Genomic DNA, 18,564 nt, shown 5'->3' on the forward strand with positions numbered 1-18,564 from the left:
AATGTGCTACTATAAAACTCTGACAACCTCCTTATTCAAGGGTAATTTCCCTGTGTAGACAAGCCCCAGATTAATCACAGCGTTGGTAGAGCATTAGGCAGATGAAAAGGTTTAATGTTCTTTGAGTGCCCCTCCCTCAGAAATTGTCTTGACAAAAGGGTTGGGTTTGTTTACTGGATACAAAATGTTGCTAAACCAGATGGAATAATGTCACACTTTAACAGGAAAATGTATTTAGATTTTGACATCATTCTTAATGATACCCGTAAACATCAAATTCGAAATACAGAAGTTCACAATATACACTGCCTTCATGCAGGTCTCAATGGAAGCACCTACCTAAAATAGCCCTGCGGGAAACCAGACTTGAAGCAATTGAAAAAAAAAGTTTAGAACAGTAAATGACAAGACATCTGCTTCACACACACAGGAATAACAAATATGTACTAGTACTACTATCAAACAGTTCAGAGTCCAACCCAATTTTTCTTTCTTAATAAGGCTCAGTCATTTGTGGCAGACACAACAGTTCTACAGCATTCAAGTGAAGACAACCTGAAGTTCAGAGTAGAAAAGAAAAATAGAACTTTGAACGACCTGTGTGCACATAAACCAACTCTCATTTAAGCACTATATGGAAGCTACCAGCATTGCACAAGACAATGAAACATCAGGTCACTTTACTTGCCTTCCTCAAATAAGTGCACATCAACTAACCCACCACATGTAAAGCTCCAGCTACTTTTAAGTTTGAAAAAGTATCTGTCTTGCTGATAAGAAACCTCAACAAATGAAGTCTGTAAGATTAAAGTCAGATTAGCTATTGATACAGCTTGTTTCCAGTCTCCTGAAAACAGAACAATTTTGTTTGACTTTGCCCAATGCTCAGTGTTGAAATCCACAAACTCTGGAAACACAGTCCCTTTTCTCCAACTTTTGACGTCCCCTTGTTAACCAACCCCTCAGTGCTGAGGAGAGCACTGTGTCCATGGACAAGCGTTCATGGGGAGCACGGCGGTGGAAGACGGTGTGAAAATCTAAGAAATTTTAAATCCATCTCCTCTCTTTCTCTTCCCCATGTCTCTGATTTCTTGGGACTTACAGGGAAAAGACTTCCCATTCTTTCTTCTGCAGTATTTAGCCTTCTTTTAAGCTCAGGACATGGTGGGGAAACTTTCCCTCTGCACTTCAAGAGCAATTAGAGAGTAACCAGTTGTATTTAGAAAAATGCACAGTTTTTCCAAATAGCAGTTAGAACACAAGGCAACAAAACAGAGCCTGTCATGTGTTAAGGTTTGTTGGCCGGGTTTTTTTGCTTGGCTTTGTTATTTTTTTTGTTTCATGGGGTTTTTTGGGGGGTGGGGTTGTTAAAAAAAAAAAAAACAAAAACAAAAAAAAAAAAACAACACCACACACAAAACAACCACACACACATAAGATATACTCAATATTTCTTGCGTTCATTACCATCATGAATACAAACTACTGCACCGCAAGAGATCAAAAGATAAACTCATTCTCAATGATAATCCTAAGATAATACACATATAGAAATGATTCTTTTTTTTTAATTAAATGGAAGTATTCTCTAGGAAAACATGCAATAAGAATGAGATTTGCTTTTAATAACACACAATTTGTTGTGGAGGCTTTCAGTAAGAAGTTTAATTAGTTTTAAGGTGAGAAATGAGTAACAGAAACAGGAAAAGCTTTTTACTGCAGTTGTTGCCCAAAGATCAAAACATTGGATAAGTTGAACCAAAGTGTAATACTTAGAAATAAGAAAAAAGCCCCATCTATTACATGAATTTATTTGCCAAACCCTCTACTTACTAACAACCCAAGGAACCTTCTTAGAATTCTTGTAATATGTACTGCAAGAGCAAAGTTTAAAACAGTCTCTTTGAAGGGCAGGTTGTTCTTCAGTCAGAAAGGAGGAGGAAGATACTGTTACTCTTCTCAGAGGAGTTTGTGTGTGTTTTGTTTGTTAGTTTTGTTTTGGTGTTTTTTTTTTTTTTTGTTTGGTGGTTTTTGGGGGGGTTTTGTTTGTTTGTGTTGTTTGGTTGGTTTTTTTTGTTGGTTGGTTTTGGTTTTTTACCTACCAGCAGTTTACAGATGCTGGGTTGATTCTCAGGTAAGTGGATATGTCAAAGGTAGAATACTCATCAGTAACATTGCATCGGTTTTTATTGTCCATATAAGCAACAATCTTCTAGATTTCATTTCCTGAAGGGGTCCTAACAGCAGCAAATACATACACTAATAGCACCGTTGTAGCCTAGTCTACCAAAAGTATTTTCAAAGCAGCACAGCATCCAACAAAGTGAACTGCACGTACTTTTGCAGAGTTGTTATGTTGATGCCAAGGAAAACCAAAATGTAGGTGCAAAAGCAGTTTTCCAAATTGCACTCAAAGGTAAGAGACTGACGTTAATTTATTGGCTCTGGCAAACAGAGGAAACTGCAGCACCATCTCAAGTGAGAAATAGAGACACAGGGAAATAGTTTGCTTTTAATAAAAAAGCATAGATCCCTACATAGGTGATAATGCCAAAAGCTAAAATTGTGAATGGCATAGGGAGGAGTCAAAATAAAACCCACCCTCTGTTCCAGGCACATTTGGGAAAAGAATTACATATATCCACTGCATATAACTAAAAAACAGAGTACACAGATATTTTAAACTGAACTACATATTTGAACTTTCACTAAATGCACCGCTTTATATAAGTATGCTGATGATACACCTGAAAAGAAGATTAATAATGACTCTCTCTTTAGAGGTCAGTGCTTTTTAGTATCAAACACACTGTTAAATAAGTATCAGGGAACACATGTTGCAGGTAGGACATGCCTATTATGAAGAAATGGCTCAGGCACAAACTAGCACTTTCCCCTCCCCAATCTGAATCTAAAGGATTCTGAAGTAGCCAAAAGAACTGACGAGCTTTGCAGGGCTCTTCAGATACAGGTGTTATGAAAGGAAATTAATAAGTTCTTCTCCTAGAAAGTTAAGGTTTCTTACTATCTTTCTTATAACTCAGGCCCATCAGGATGGATCTTTCCATCATTCTGAACAGTCAGTTTAGTCTGAGCTGATTCTCCATTCATGAAAGCCTGAGAGCAAGTTCTAATGCAAGAAAGAGGTGTGCATGCAACTAAAACCCAACTATTTTGATTTAGCCCTCTCAACTTCTCTAAATTCTTGATATGGTTAAACCAAGACAAAAGGGGTCAACTACAATTACTCAAGTCCTCCCTCTCACATTGAGAAACCTATTAGACATAAGGACAGCATTGTAATTACAATAGCTTTACTGGAGTTAATGGAGCTCTGCTATTGCATACAAGTTGATGATCTGGAACACAATTCTAATTGCATTTAAAAAAAAAAAAAAAAAAAAAAAACACACCACAAACCCACACACATATCCTATTTGGCCTGCCACAGCACTGACCATGTATTTTGTAATGGTAGACTTCAGAAAAGTAGAACACATTTAGCAATATAAAATACACTCCAAAATACAGTCTTTTTAGATTTGAAATCTGATGCTTGGAAATAAGAATGAAAGCTTTAATTCACTCCTGATTTGCTGATTCATGCTGTTGTAGCTACACTTTGTACCTAGAGTGCCACTTGCTCAATAACAGATGTAAAGTGACAACAGCAAGTACTTCAGAAGTGTCTGTCCTTCCAACATTTACACATGGCTACAAAAGCCATTCCCAATCTAATCAGCACATGAGCACCCAGGGTTCCAAGTCCAGTGCAAATGACCTGTGGTGACATGACCCAGGTGCTCAGTCACATTATCTACTTCTAACTGCCATTGAAGGTTTTATAGAATGGCACACAGAATGAGTACTTGCCACTAATTACCTTTTGTTTAATATCAGATTCCCTTCTCCCATCTTTGTCTGCTGACATCCCATCCCCAGCTACTGAAAAAGACATGCAGTAATCTTACTGTTTGTTTCTGTAGTTTAGCCCACTCGAGGGCTCCCATGTACAGACCATCCAACTGTGCAATAATATAGCCAGCATGCCTCCAAAAGGGATCATCCTTATTATTTCTGATTTGTTGTCTTGTCCACTGATCTTGTTTCCTGCAGAGGAACAAACAGGTTGGGGTTTTCTTGTTTTTGAGTATAATTGATAATGCAAAGAAGGGGTAAATGTATTATGACCCAGATGAACCAACCTTCCTAGTGTTCTGAGGCAAATCATGTTTTGGAAATCCTGTAGACATAAGTGTTATATACTCTGGGTGTTTTTGTTCAGATCCATGCAACATACCCTACAGCAGTACGCCTCTATCAGACTTCAATATCAAAGAAACAGTTGGACTCCACCTCTGTGGGTTACTCTGCTACATCAGATAAAGCATCCCCTTATGGTCAGTAAAGGGAAACAAGCATTTGACAGGTCAGATGAACCATTCCCTTGTAAATCCCTGTTTAAGAATAAAATAGACTGGCCTTTGAAGAGCCTATTTCTCTTCCTTGCTTTCCCATGCAATGAAGGTGCACTGCTGTTGCCGCTCAAACACTGTGTAAGGACTAATGCTATCCTCCTCCTCTGAGGAAAAGGTGGGAGGCCAAACACAACCATCCCATGTGCCAAAACCAGTCAAGAGGTTCCTATCTAAATAACCCAGGTTTAGAGCAGGAGGCAACACAAGCTGAACAGACCCTGTTGGCAAGAGCAGCGAACATTAAAAGGATCTCCCAGAGTTCCCTCCTTTGCTGTGCGCAAAGAGTCATAGAAGAACCACAGGTGTTAGTCAGGACCAGGTTCCAGCCTCTTCCAGCCTCCTGTATCTATCCATCCAGCGTCACACACAGCAGCAAAAAAAGGGAGAGAATGAACCTGGCAACCAAGCAAACTCTTCCAGCAGTCTGTGGGTGACAAAACGAGCCAGACTTAGCTTTCTGGAAGTAACAAGATGCAAGAAGTCAGAGGAAATGTGGATATGATCACGGCATTTGGGGCTAAAGATTTTCAGGACAATACCAGCAGTCCATACTGCAAGACTGCTATTCAGTAAAGCAGCAATGCAGGAGTCCAGAACCTAGGCAACAGAAAAATGATACAAGGCCACCCAGTATTTCCCCCAACAAAGCATCTTGGGGGATACAGCTGCTACACTGAGTCATTATGGAAAAACAAAACAAAAACATACTCATTGGTACAGTAGCTAGCCCGTTTTTCTCACAAGGAGGACAACAACGCAGAAGAATGATAGTAAGGGAACACTAAGATTTTTTTTTTTTTTATCTTCTTTTTGGATAAGCTAAACCAAATCAACTTTGTATATGCATACCAAAACCAGAACTAGTCAGACACATAACCCCTTGTGGAAAGCACAAGACAAGGGAAAGATTGAAAAAATAGTCTCCAGAAATGACTAAAGTTTCACATCAGTATTTGTAATGGAAGAAAACATAAGTCTAAGCAGATTTAAATAAGTGGTAATCACAGCTGAGTTTCCCAGTATCTGGCCTGGTTCTCCTCCCACTTGTAGCTTCCTACCAGTGTAGCTGCATTATTTGAGCAGATTTACTTTTTATTTATACAGCTGAAGACAAAAGGGATCAGGACTTTCGTGATTAGAACAGAATTTATGTCAGTGGTAGAATAAATGATATGCTAACCTAACAGCGGAAGGAAAGGATACACAGGGCTAAAAGATTAAGGTACCAAGAGACCACACTGTTCAGTGTAACATTCAAAATACCAGCTTTTTAGAATAGGATTTTGACTAGAATGACATTCAGAATTCATTAGCATTATCCACACCCCTTTGGAGCCATGGTTTTTAACATTTCTTGGAAAGAATCAGAATTAAGGAAAGGCATATGCCCTTCTCCATGTATATTTAGAATGTTTTTTATGCTAATCGCATTCAGATGAAAGGAAGCATATATTTTCTTTAGTCCATAAGGAAGAGAACAAAAAACTCTTGAAAATTCTGTCACACTCCAACCCCAAGTCTTGAGTAATTTCTTTTCTTGTAACTAAATACATACGCCATAAAATTCTGAACTCCACTTCGAACTGCAGGATTCTTAATTAACTGTGGATACATATTTGCAGCATGGTCATACATATGCCTGAAAGAACAAGAGTAGAAGAAGTTATTTGTTTGCATCTTCTATTCCTTTTGCTTACCAAATCACTGGTCAACAAGCACCGATAGACAAGCACTACACTCCACAAAGTAAGCTTTTCCAAATCACAGAAATTACTTCATATCTTTATTGCATGACAAGCAGCAAAGGTAACAGAAATGGATTGTTGAAATTTAACATAAATGACGCTGCTAACACCTGCTCAAACTGCTGTACAACGGAAAAAGAAGCAAGAATGAAATTGAACTACTCCATGGCAAAACTTTACATTCAGAGAATATTTGTAGGCCAGAAGCATCTTGGAAATCTTAGTAACATTAATTTAAATCACAACAAAAATAATTTACTGGAGAGCTGTTCTATTTGCAACCAAGAAAAGAGAGGTGAGGAGAATATAATTTGCTGATTCAGTTGTGAGACAGAATTTCAGCCTGTAATCTAGCAGGTTTTACTTACTATTAACCCTACTGATTGAGCTAAATCTCTCTATTTTAAAGCTCGTATGCATTGATCCTACATGTTCCCACAGCAACTCCTACTCTTGTCAGCCATAAACAGATTCAGCTTCATCAAGACCAAAATTATTGTGATTTTTTTTTTTTTTAGTTAATGGGGATGAAGCAGGTAACTGAATTAACAGAAACAAAAGTTGTTAGGGTTTTTTTTGGTTGGTTGATTGGCTGCTTTTTGGTTATTTTGTTGAAGTGAAAGACTTTACATTTCAAGATGAAATCAACTGCCAGAAATTGCTCAGGAGCCCAAATGTTAAAAATCACCCTTCTGTTTTAGGTCAAAAATTTAACTGTCTGATCCAAGCCAGAACCAAACCTTTGGATTTTCTCATTCTTCATAATTTAGATCAAACTTAAGCACTTTTGGTTTTTGTTTTTTTTGTTTGTTTGTTTGGTTTTTTTTGTTGTTTTGTTTTGTTTTTTTAGACAGTTAAAAAAAAGGGGGGTGGAGGGTGGTCAGGGATGAATATTTAGTTCTGGGTGGAAATCAGCAGAAAAATATTTCAGCGAGGTCCAGAGTTGGTAGAACTACATCAGTCATTAGTAAAATTTGCTCCTACCAAGTGCTGAGATAAAGAAAACAAACTAAGAAACAGATACCAGCCTCAAGGAAAGTACATGCCAGCAGGACAGATTTCCCTGCATTAAAAAGTCATGAGGGCAATTTCCTCTGAGAAGGATGCAGACAGGAGCTCCTCCCCATTTCCCTCACAGCATAATTTGAGAACACAGCCCGAGATGACTGAATGGTTTGCTGATAATTAGAGAATCATCCACCACCCTTCTCTCCTCTCTTTCTGTCCCCTGCCCCATTCCCATCTGTTTAGGTACTTGATTGCCTGACCCTGCTGCCTTAGCTCTGGTACCATTCTGACTACCAAATCTAATTGTCAGCACACATTGAGGCAAAACACTAACCCAGCAAAAAAAGGGAATATATTTTTCTGGCAGTTTGTAGTTTGAATCAGGTTGTTAGGTAGACAGACAAGCAACAGAGGTAGTGCATGAAGGCAGCTCTCTACTGTATTACTAAATGGACTGATGCATGAAAGGGCAGACAAGTTGGGGGTTTGATCTGTGGAGGGAGGTGCTGAGGCACAAGGGGAACATTCAGCAGCTTCACACCATTACACCTTTCACAAAACTGCAGCCATAGTATCACTTTTAGCTCTAGAGTTCCCTTCTCCTGTTGAACAAGTCTACATGCTATAATCATAACCTACTCTGAAGAGGACAAGAAAGTTGAAGAGACAGATCAATATTCTCCACCCCTGCAGTCACAGAGAATTTGGCAAATAAAAATCTGAAGTAATTTTAGGAAGGAAATCATAGGGTAACACACTCCATACTGCAACTCAGAGATGTCACAGCACTGGAGAAGAGGAGCAACGGGCACAAGACCGTCTCATCCATCTGGCAGATGGTCTTTCGAGAACCAGATAAGGAGGATAAAAGCAGCCAGGATACTACTCTAATCACTGCCTAGGCCAGGACACATGGCCAGGCTTCCACGTCCAATCATCAGTTCTACTCTCTTCGTTTTGCACTCCAAAGTTATGCAACACAAGGCAGATTTTACACTGGTAGTATCTTTAAGCTGTGATGCCTGATATAGACACTGGGTTAGTTCAGAATCAGTGGACTGAAAACAGCCTCTTTAATGGCCTTCCTTCTTGTGTATGCTAACAGAGGACACACAATTCCTGGAATTGATTTTTCTTTTTCAAATGCCCAAGGTTGAGAATTTTTCCCCTAGTAGCCCTGTTGGGTGTTTTTGTTTTGTTTTTTTTGCTTTGTTGTTGTTTTGTTCTTGGGGCTTTTTGTTTTTGTTGGAGTTTTGATTGGGTTTTGTTTGGTTGGTTTTTCTTTTTGCTTTAACAAAGCTCCTATGTGTGTGGCTTGCATGTTTTTGTAAGGGTATTATCCTCTGAAGTAAATTGGATCATTATAGTAAGGTAAGGCTTTGCAACTGTATCTAAGGCCAAAACCAAGGCAATTACAAAGCTGGGACAAGAATTCGAAGTCTAAAAACAGCAAAGTAAAGCCCTCCTGCTTCAAATTAGAGAGGAAGATGACAGGACTCAGGTCAGCTGAGGTTGTATCAGGAAAAAAAAAAAAGTACAATTAACATTGCATCAAATTTAAATACTGCTCTTAGGCACCTGGCATGCCCCAATTGGTGCTTAACGCCATGGATTTGGATGAGCTCTGCCATTCCCCAAGTAAAGCAAGGCCTCATTAGCACTTGTGTTTGTAATGGGGCAAAATAATTCATATGCAAGAAAACCGCAGCGAACATGTTCGGCTGGATGATAGGACTGGACCTTACAGAGAGGCCAGAGACTGGTGATAAAAACAAATGTCTGACCTCCAGACACTACAGACTCAAATCAGATTTATTCCACCCCTAACTACATGTTTTCAAAATAAACAGCTACTATCTAAATCAGGTGACGACACTAGAAAGATGAATCATGCTCTAGCAAAGGCCTGTGTTTCTACCCTTACTGGTAAATGGGTCTGGCTAACTTAGTTTTTTCTTTTTCCTGCCACAGACCTATATAGCTGGAGCTGAGATTAATTCTTCCTCAGTAATCTGAAACAAGACAGTCCCAGCATGTTTCTTTTTCTTTTTTTAATCTGGTTATCTTACACTCTGCTTAGGTTCCTACTAAGGACAAAGCATACACTTTTAGGAGAGTATTTTGTCACCCTTTTGCTTTCATTATGACATCTAACTGTGCCTAGAAACCCTCCTTCATGACCTAAGTGTAATATAAGAACTGAGCTAGCTGAGAATTCCTGGACATCTCCAAACTGCAAGCACTGTGAAGCTGGAGGTCTGCTCACCAGACAGCTTCTGCAGGAACCTGTACTTCAGCTTGGGATCAGGCTTGCAACATATCTTCCCAAGAGTGAATCACATCAGAGCTCTTCCTGGTAGGACTTCAGGGTTTCTGCAAAGGGCCACCTTGTGTCATATCTACTTCATGAAATCATTGCCACAAACAGATGCAAGACAGCTGTAGACCTTGGAAATGTCCAGGCTACAGGTAGCAATGTGCTAGAGGGCCCTTCAATTACCAGGCACACCCAGTGTATTCATGCTGGGGGCTGTGCCTGAGCCACCCCAGGTGGTGCTTGGACAGCCAAGCCACTCAAGCATCTTCGCTCCAGTAGCTAAGTGGCTGTTGATGCAAATAAAGCCTTCACCACAGCCAAACACCTTGTTAGACTACTCCTTCTTGTTACCAATTTTTTAGAAAGGAAGGTTAAGCTGTGTGCAGCTGCTGTGGGCACTGATGTTTGCCAAAGCAGAATGAGAGTGTTGGTGACACCTTCTCATGAAAGAAGTCACACTGGTGCTGGAGAGCTTCCCTGCAGACAGGCTGAATGGGCCAGGCAGCCTGATGGGAACAGAGTCACAGATTGGGAAAGACTGTTTCCTGGTTTTACTTCAGAAGACTTGTGTAACTGTCCCAAAGAAATAACATCTGCCTGCATGTTAATTAGGATTCTGTGAATATCTAGGCAAGATAAAGAAAGAGAAATGGAGCTCTGAGAGCAATCTTAACATCTGCAAACTTAGCGAATTCTCACTACTCCTGTGGTTCTGTAAACTGCAAACACACTGTAAAGAGGATTCATTAGTTGCAGTTTGCTGAATAAAAAAAAAACACCAAGGCCATAAAGCTAAAACCTGAACGGTCAGGGGAGTACATCACTAATTCATCTCTGCTCCTCAGCTGGAGCATTTTCAATAGGTATTCTTAGCTTCAAAGAGAAACCCTCTTTATCTGGAATTAGTTTTTGGAGACCTGACAGAAAAAAAAAAAACTTATATTCATAACTCCCAGTGAGAAACATGTTTCTACTGCTGGTACAGATGTACAATGGGGCAAAGACATACCAAAATTCAGACAGTAAGCATAGTATTTGATAGACATTTTAATATGATGGTAAGCATCTTCAGGTTTTGCACTGTGAGAATTTCTCATGGGACTTCCTCCAAAAGTTTCCTCAGAAAAGAAAGACTTTGGTTTCTTCCATTTTTGCAGCTTAACCCACTCTCACGTTTAAGCTCCTTTAAAACAGGCGAGTTTCTCACTTCGCTTAAAAGCCAAAGTCTCAAACTCCGTTTTTCCACATCAATACAAACCCTCAGCTTCACTCCTGCAGATTTTAAGATCTCCGTTCATCACTATTTCTGCTATATCCACTTCCCTACAAAGGGCCACTCAGTGCTGAAGCTGGAAGCCCTACAGTAACAACAGCTGGGGCTAAGAACCAGCCTCAGTAAGCACCTGACCTAGAGAAGGCAAAGGCCTTGAGCAGAATAACTGGTATCTTCGCTTCTGTGAATCTTCACTTAACACCCATAGAAAAAACAAAAGGGGAAAAACTCCCTCCTCTAAATCTAAACATTCAGTGAGACATCAGATAAAGTCCCTACAGACACTGTTTAACATTCAAATGCTGTTTATAGGAATGAGCATAAACTTAAGTCTGCTTAAAAGACAGCCAGGAAGACTTATAAATCTACTGTGGAGGCAGAAGAGGAACAGGGTGTAAGATGTTGCTAACAGAACATTACTTGTCATCTAATTGGACTTAGTATGGATTGCGCTCTCTGTGTAGTACAACAAAGCTTAAGCTTAATCACTTAGAGATGAGTACACCTAGGTAAAGCCTTAATGAGAAAAATCTGTTGAGCAATACCCAATTTTAACAATACTCTAAATGTAATGCTAGGATCCCCCAGATCCATATGTAGTTTACATAAACTGACTGAATAGCGCATTACAGTAACCTCTCCTGCCAAATAATCCAACAATAGATGTCCAGATCTCTCATGCCCTTTATTTCCTTTGCTGCCTGAAGTACAGGTAGTACACTCAGAACTCTATTATTCCTTTGCTCTTTCCCTCCTAAGTGTTTTGTTATTGACAAAATATTGGCAAATATTATTTTTAATTTCCTTTATCCTCTCCAGAGATCTAGCTGCCTCTCCAGCAAAGTCTAGTAGAGAGTCACATTATCATATGATCAGAGGACTATCCATAAATTTTAACTGATCTTAAAATGTCTTACTAATTAAATTAATATCATCTCATCCAGCAGCCACACCTGACAATTGTTCAGCAGACAACCTTCCCTTGCTGACCTGCTCAAGGCAGCCTATGGGTATTTATTTTAGCATTCCGGAAGGAAAGCTGGTGAAATCAAATTCACGTCACCGTATCCATCACAAGCACCTCCCAAGTATTCTCCAGCCATGCATCAGAATTTGGGAATTTTTCTTTTCCTGTGACTAAGTTGATAAAGATGGCACTTGTATGTCATGTTCTATATCACTACCTATAGCCTATCAGTTAGTAGGTTGCAGTGCCATTCTGTCTTCCAGCTTAGTCAATGAAAGCACAGGGTTTGGTTTGGGGTGGTTGATTTTTTTGGTTGTGGGTGGGTTTTTTTTGTTTGTTTGGGGTTTTTTTTTGTTTGTTTTTTTGTTTCAGAAAAAAACTGCTCTGGATTCATAACAAGTACAAAACTCTGTCAGTTTTCACAGATGTGCATTGTAGGAGAGGTTCAGTCCCTCATCTTCCCTTCAAAGAGCCTTCAGGAACACAATGACTTCCCTAGACACACACACCAGTCTGCCTTCAGGCCTATCAGTATTTTTTTAAATTTGTCCAAGAGAGATTAAACTCCCCATGCTGTGAAGTTGCAGTACCTGCTCCACAGCAGTTTCTTGACAGTGCTCAGATAAAAAGGTCCTTAAAGAAGACCTGCAGCCCTTGCTAGCAACATCTCTCCCCACCTGATCTGCTGTCAATTGTCTCATCTGTTGTCAGTCAGTCACCTAACTATAGGCTGGAAAGACAGCTATTCTTTCTGCTACCCCTTTTGTAATTATTTACAACATAGGGTTATGCACTTCCTTGTGTATACACTATTCTGTGATTACATTACTTAATCAGTACTATAGATATAGTAGTCATCTATCTCACCAAGGTGTGCACAAAGGCTGTGGGATGAGGAGAGGGAACATCTTGATCCCCTAATGAAGGTGCTACACTTCATACCTGCTACTAATTAAAAGAACAGCGCACAACTACAAAATGTATAGTTAGTTTAAATGGATGGGAATTAAGAGAAAGGGAAAAAAAAAACCACAACAAACAACTCACAAGTATACAGAAATTCACTGGAAGTGTCATAAGTTGAGTTGCTTCCTGAGGTACTTACGGAGCTGTGAGATAGCCTTCCAAGAAGCCAGCTGCATACATGATATCTTCATTGCTTAAGGTCTGACGGCCATAGCCTGCTCTGATCTCCAAAACTCCCCAACCTGTTGTCTGTATAGTATTGTTGTAGAAACCATAGGCATCTCCACTCCTGTCCAGTATATTTCTGACCTGAAGTGTTTTTTCAGCTTTACTCCAGTACACAGTTGCATAGCGGATTTCTATGGTGGAGAAGAAAGGGAGCAAGGAAGAACAAACAAATGTGAGTAGGTATTTCCTATCTAATACTGAAATGTCAAGACAATATTTTAGCAAATTAAGAAACTTAATTTGACAGCTTTCCATCAGGTTTAGTTCTGCTATGGATAGAAACACTATTGCTTAACATACTGAGAAGTGGCATGAGAACTAACTGAACTGGAGTTTTACCAAGACAAAAGCTTACAGCTAAATATTCTCATGTTACTCTTCTGAAAATCACCTACAGCTCTTTCAGTCCACAGCTCCAACACGGCAGAGTCTTGACATGAAATTCAGAAAAGTATTTCCTTATCTGGCCCAGAAGAAAAGCTATCCAAAACTTACTGAAAGTAATTTTAGAAGACAGCACGCCTTAGCAACTGCAAAGGATTATAAGTTTCCACCTAAAGACTCAAAAGGCTACAAGAGTTTTCCAAACTGTCTTTCTGGGCAACTAATCCTGGAAGTGGCGTTACCCAACAGGAGCACTAGAACTCAGTGGATCACAGGCTTAAAGACAAAAGCACCACAGGTATGCAATCCTTTATAAAACATACAATCCCTATCACCCAGCTGGAATAGAATGGATCCCAAGTGCAAAATAAATGGGAAGGAATGGCACTGGGCTGCTCAGAGTTCTGCTTGGACTGCTGCTTAAAAAACATCCTTCATTAGTTGAGTTTTAATCCTGCTGAGCTGAAGAACAAAGAGTAATGTAAACTGCCTTCCAAAAAAACCCCACAACTCTAATTCAACCCTCCCTAAGAGAGGACATTATTACATCACATCTCTGCTCATGAGTGATCAAATTACTACTATGGTACTGCAAGTGAAAAGAGTTTAAAAATCATGAGTCAGAATTCCCAGAATTATTGGAAAAATATTAACGAATGAGCTCATAAACACTTAGAACTACTGAGAAATCAGCAATGTTTTTATTCTCCTGACCCTCCTCCAGTGTGTGGCAAAAAGTCTTGCCAATTTATAGCCAGAAATTACAATTTGGTTACTCCTCACAACAACTTGTTTTGTACATCATGCCCATCACAGTTGCAAAATAGAGACATAGATCTAACTCTGGATAATCTCACACAAAATACTTAGTGTGCTTGCAATGATAATGGAACCATAAAAAAGCCAATATAATGCCAGCACAACACCTAATGCTCTTCAAAAAGCTGTAAGTAAAATGTTTGTGATTAAGCGGCAACTTTGATTTCAAATTAAGTGCACCCATTTTATTCAGTACTCCAAGACATAACATAAGCTATTTTTATGAAGAGCCAGGACATATTAGAATAAAAAAGCAAAAATATTTTCCAAGAACAGAACTCATTTTCCAACTAATCACTTTTTGACATAGCAGTTACTCAGTCGCTTTAAGTCAGTTTTCATCCATTTTACCAGACTGTTGAATAATCTGTGTCATTCAACAGCCAGAAAGCTGTTGTCTCCCAGTGTTCAAGCAAAATAGCTAAAACTGTTTCTTACTGAGAATCACAGAAGGGCTGAGGTTGGAAGGTACCTCTGGAGGTCATCTCGTCCAGCTATCTGCTCAAGCAAGGTCACCTAGATCAAGTTCCCAGGATCATGTGCAGACAGCTTTTAAGTATCTTCAAGGATGGAGACTTTCACAACCTCTCTGGGCAACCTGTACCAGTGGTTGCTTACCCTCATAGTAAAAAAGTATGTACTGATGTTCAAAGAGAACCTCCTGCGTTTCAGTTTGCGCCCATTGCCCCGGTCCTGTCACTGGACACCACTGAGAAGAACCTGGCTTCATCATCTTTACATCCTCCCTTCAGCTTTTTTAAGACATTTATAAGATCCCCCTTGCACCTTCTCCAGGTAGAACAGTCCCAGCTCTTTCAGCCATTCCTCAAGTCAGAGATGCTCCAGTCCCTCAATGGCCTTTGTAGTCCTTTGCCACACTCTCCAGTAGCTCCAGATTTCTCTTGTACTGGGGTGCACAGAACTGGACGCAGAACTCCAGCCATGTCTCTACCAATTCTGAGCAGAGTGGAACAATCACCTCCCTTAACCAACTGGCAACACTTGTCCTGATGCAGCTCAGCAAACAGTTAATCCTTTTTTTTGCCACAAGGGAACATCAGTGGCTCACATTCAGCTTGGTGTCCACCAGGAACCCCATGTCCTTTTCTGCAAAGCTGCTTTTGAAATGGTCACCCCCCAGCATATATTGTTACATGGGGTTATTCCTCTCTGGGTGCAGGACTTGGCACTTCCCATTGTTGAACTGCACGAGGTTCCTGTCAGCCCATTTCTCCAGCCTTTTGAGGTCTCTCTGTATGGCAGCACAACCCTCTGATGTATGAACTACTCCTCCCAGTTTTGTTTTCTCAGAGAACCTGTGGAGGGTACACTCTGCCCCATCACCCAGATCATTAAGGAAGATGCTGAACAGTATTGAGTGCTGGCATACACCCCTAGATACCAGTCTCCAGCTAGACTTTGTACCACTAAGCACTATGTCAGTCTTCATGCTGTACTTACTAGAGACACTTCTCATGAGAACAGGAAAACTGTTAGCAAGACCAGAATTCTAATAGAGAAGGAACAGAGGTTATTTCCTCCCATCCTATGAATAGAAGATTTTACATGAATCTCTATTTAGAGATGAAGTCATTTTAGGGACTTGGAACACAGCATTTAAAAACATGTTTTTCATCTCTGCCAGGTACTGAGGCTATTTAAAGGACTGGGACATGACAGAGTTTGGATAACTTTTCAAGCAGCTATAATCTTACTTTTTTGTTGTCCCCTTGACTATCTTCTAGTAATACATGGGGTAATTGCTACTTTAGCTTAAGGGTAAACACAGGAATCACTCAGATGGAAAATCTATAAAAAGAAAAGCAGGCTGATGAGGGTCATCACTGAAGAGAGCCACAGGCCATCCTACAGATCTAAAGCTCCCATAAGCAAAGAGGTCAGGGCAAGGGAGGTCCTGTGAAGAAGTGGTGCAAGAGGTCAGCACAGAACACAACTAACCTGTCCAACAGTAGAGGGGAAGGCTGATTCCAACTACGAAGCCCACTGCAGGAGAGAGGAGAGATGTGCCACGTGCCTGGTACACAAAGACAGCTGAGGAATGAGTAAAAAGAGCAAGAACAAAGTAGGGAAAAACATTATGATCTTCCATCTCTTCAGCAGGCTGTGGAGAGGTGGCGAGTAGTCAAGAGGAACCAGGGCAGCTGAGAATTAATGCCCATAGAGTAAATAGGTACCTCAAAGAAACTTTCTTCTGCCTAAAGCAAAATAGCCATTGCTTTGTTTTTTAAAACAAGGCTGATGCAGGTGCCAGACAAACTGATCTGACACAGGTACTCTAACACAGCAGGCTGCATTTCTTTGTTTTATGCTCTGTCAGAGCATGAACATGCAGAGCTATTTTCAAAAGACAGAACAAACTTCAAAATTACCGTTGGAGTTTGCCCTGCCCCAACTTCACTGTATGACCAACTTAAACTGAAGAAAACCAGGACTAGAAGAGGATGGGAGAAAAGGAGAAACATTAAATTACAGGATAATTTGCAATAAACCTGGAGAGGCCTTTAGAGGAAGAGCATCAAGGTAGCTGTCATAGATGTGGCTTAAGAGTGATGCTGGAAAAACACATTTCCCATTACTGATTTATTTCCCCACCCCAACCTCAATCACTCATCATCCCATTTCACCTCAATAATTTTTAAGTCAGTTTCTGCAGATCAAATTGCCCTAGTCTAAAGTGTCAAAATACCTACATATTAAATTGTCACATTTATTCCAAGGAACATACATATAATCATACAGTAATTGTTATAATTTAGAAATCTGCATCTTGCTACAGATGGAGTTAAAAAACTACAAGCTTATAAATCTGTGCACACTTAAACTACAGTGTAATCAAAGCATGTGCTATAACCCAGTCTGTTACAACTTTAATTTGCCTTGATCTAAACTAGCAGCACTACCTTTGCCAGAACTGAAGTATACCATGGAATATAGATATACAAGAAGAAACTGCTCATTTCCAAACAAACCCATTTGTGTCCTGAAACAACAGGAACCTTCCCTTTGAATAACACAGCCATTTTTGCACTTATTTTTGGAGGGTGAAGCAGAGGCCCTAAGCACCTCTTATCCCAGCAGCTGTTTTGGTAACTTCTTACATACAAATCAGGGAACAAGCAACAGGACAAGAGGAAATGGCTTCAAGTTGTGCCAGGGGAAGTTTAGGATCTTGGGAACAATTTCTTCCTGGAAAGGGATGTCAGGCATTGGAACAGGCTGCCCAGGGCAGTGGTGGTCACCATCCCTGGAGGGGTTGAACAGATGAGGTTCCTAGGGACATGGGTTAGTAGCAGGGTTGGGTTAACAGTTGGACTTCATCATCTGGAGGGTCTTTTCCAACCAAAATGATTCTATGATTCCATATGACATCTCCATTTATCTACAACTCATCCTTTTATCACCAAAATTAGACTTCCCAGGGTGTAGCTGAGAATGCTGACAAGTATTTCAGCCTATCACCTGCTCTCAAGACTCTGAAGAACAGAAAAGACTGTGATAATCTGTGGCTTAGAATAATTTCAGTAACAAACCAAAGCACATGCTCTTTACTGTGATGAATGACTGAAAATCCCTGGGGACAGGGAGAGTCAGCAGAGTCACCGTTCCCCTCCAGGCAACCAGCGTCAGCAATGTGCAGATCCACCACAACCACCAACGAGCTGTGTGGTGGGAGACAGAAACGGAGAAGTGCAATGACAAAACAAGCCTGGAAATAAGCAAGTGTTCCTTCTCCTTTCTGCAGTCAGTAGGGACTGGAAGGAACACTTCCTCAAACTGCCTGTTTCAAAAGATACATCAACCCTTCTGCCAAATAAAGACCCAGAAATAGGGAACAGAATTGGAAAAGTGCTGGAATTTCTTCAGCAAGTGAGAAGTACCTGCTTTCTGCCAAGATTACACCCTAAACAATGGAAAAATGAAGATATTTCAGCCATGACTAGGAGGTGGTGCTAGTCCCCTTGTTTTTCAGGCTTAAATGGCAGATCTGTTCTCTTTTTGGCTCAATAGAGGTATTGCCAATGTTATGTTAAAAGCAGAGCTTGTCTTCTATTTGGTGGCAGCGGGAGAGTGGAAAAACGTGCACGTTCTTGAGAATATAAAGAAAGCAATTAAAAGGAAATACTAAGTGAGAGGACTGAGGCAAGACTGAAAAAAAAAAAAAGAAATTAGATGCTGAGGACACGAAAGAGTAGCAACAACTTGTAATGAAAGGACTGGAGAGAGAAAAGATGAGGAAGAAAAAGGAAGAGCAGTACAGTGAGATGGCCAAAGACCATCTAACAAATGCACTATTTGATAGTGTTACTAGTATTTATTACATAAATTACACCCACAAAAATAATACCTGACATGCCTTA

At 40.1% G+C, this 18,564-nt stretch overlaps 1 protein-coding gene across 1 annotated transcript in view; it reads right to left on the reverse strand.

The window, feature by feature from the left end:
- The window catches only part of PLBD1 (phospholipase B domain containing 1), a 40,096-nt gene that overhangs the window by 17,970 nt on the left and 3,562 nt on the right, over positions 1-18,564 (reverse strand). Inside the window, exons 2-4 of the mRNA XM_065847867.2 lie at positions 12,894-13,113; positions 6,034-6,117; positions 3,972-4,110 (exon numbers count right to left, since the gene is read on the reverse strand). Coding sequence (XP_065703939.1) covers positions 3,972-4,110; positions 6,034-6,117; positions 12,894-13,113 — 443 coding nt within the window. The remainder of the gene's footprint in view (positions 1-3,971; positions 4,111-6,033; positions 6,118-12,893; positions 13,114-18,564) is intronic.

This window comes from Patagioenas fasciata, chromosome 1, assembly GCF_037038585.1.
Source record: "Patagioenas fasciata isolate bPatFas1 chromosome 1, bPatFas1.hap1, whole genome shotgun sequence".
NCBI classification, from domain to species: Eukaryota; Metazoa; Chordata; class Aves; order Columbiformes; family Columbidae; genus Patagioenas; species Patagioenas fasciata.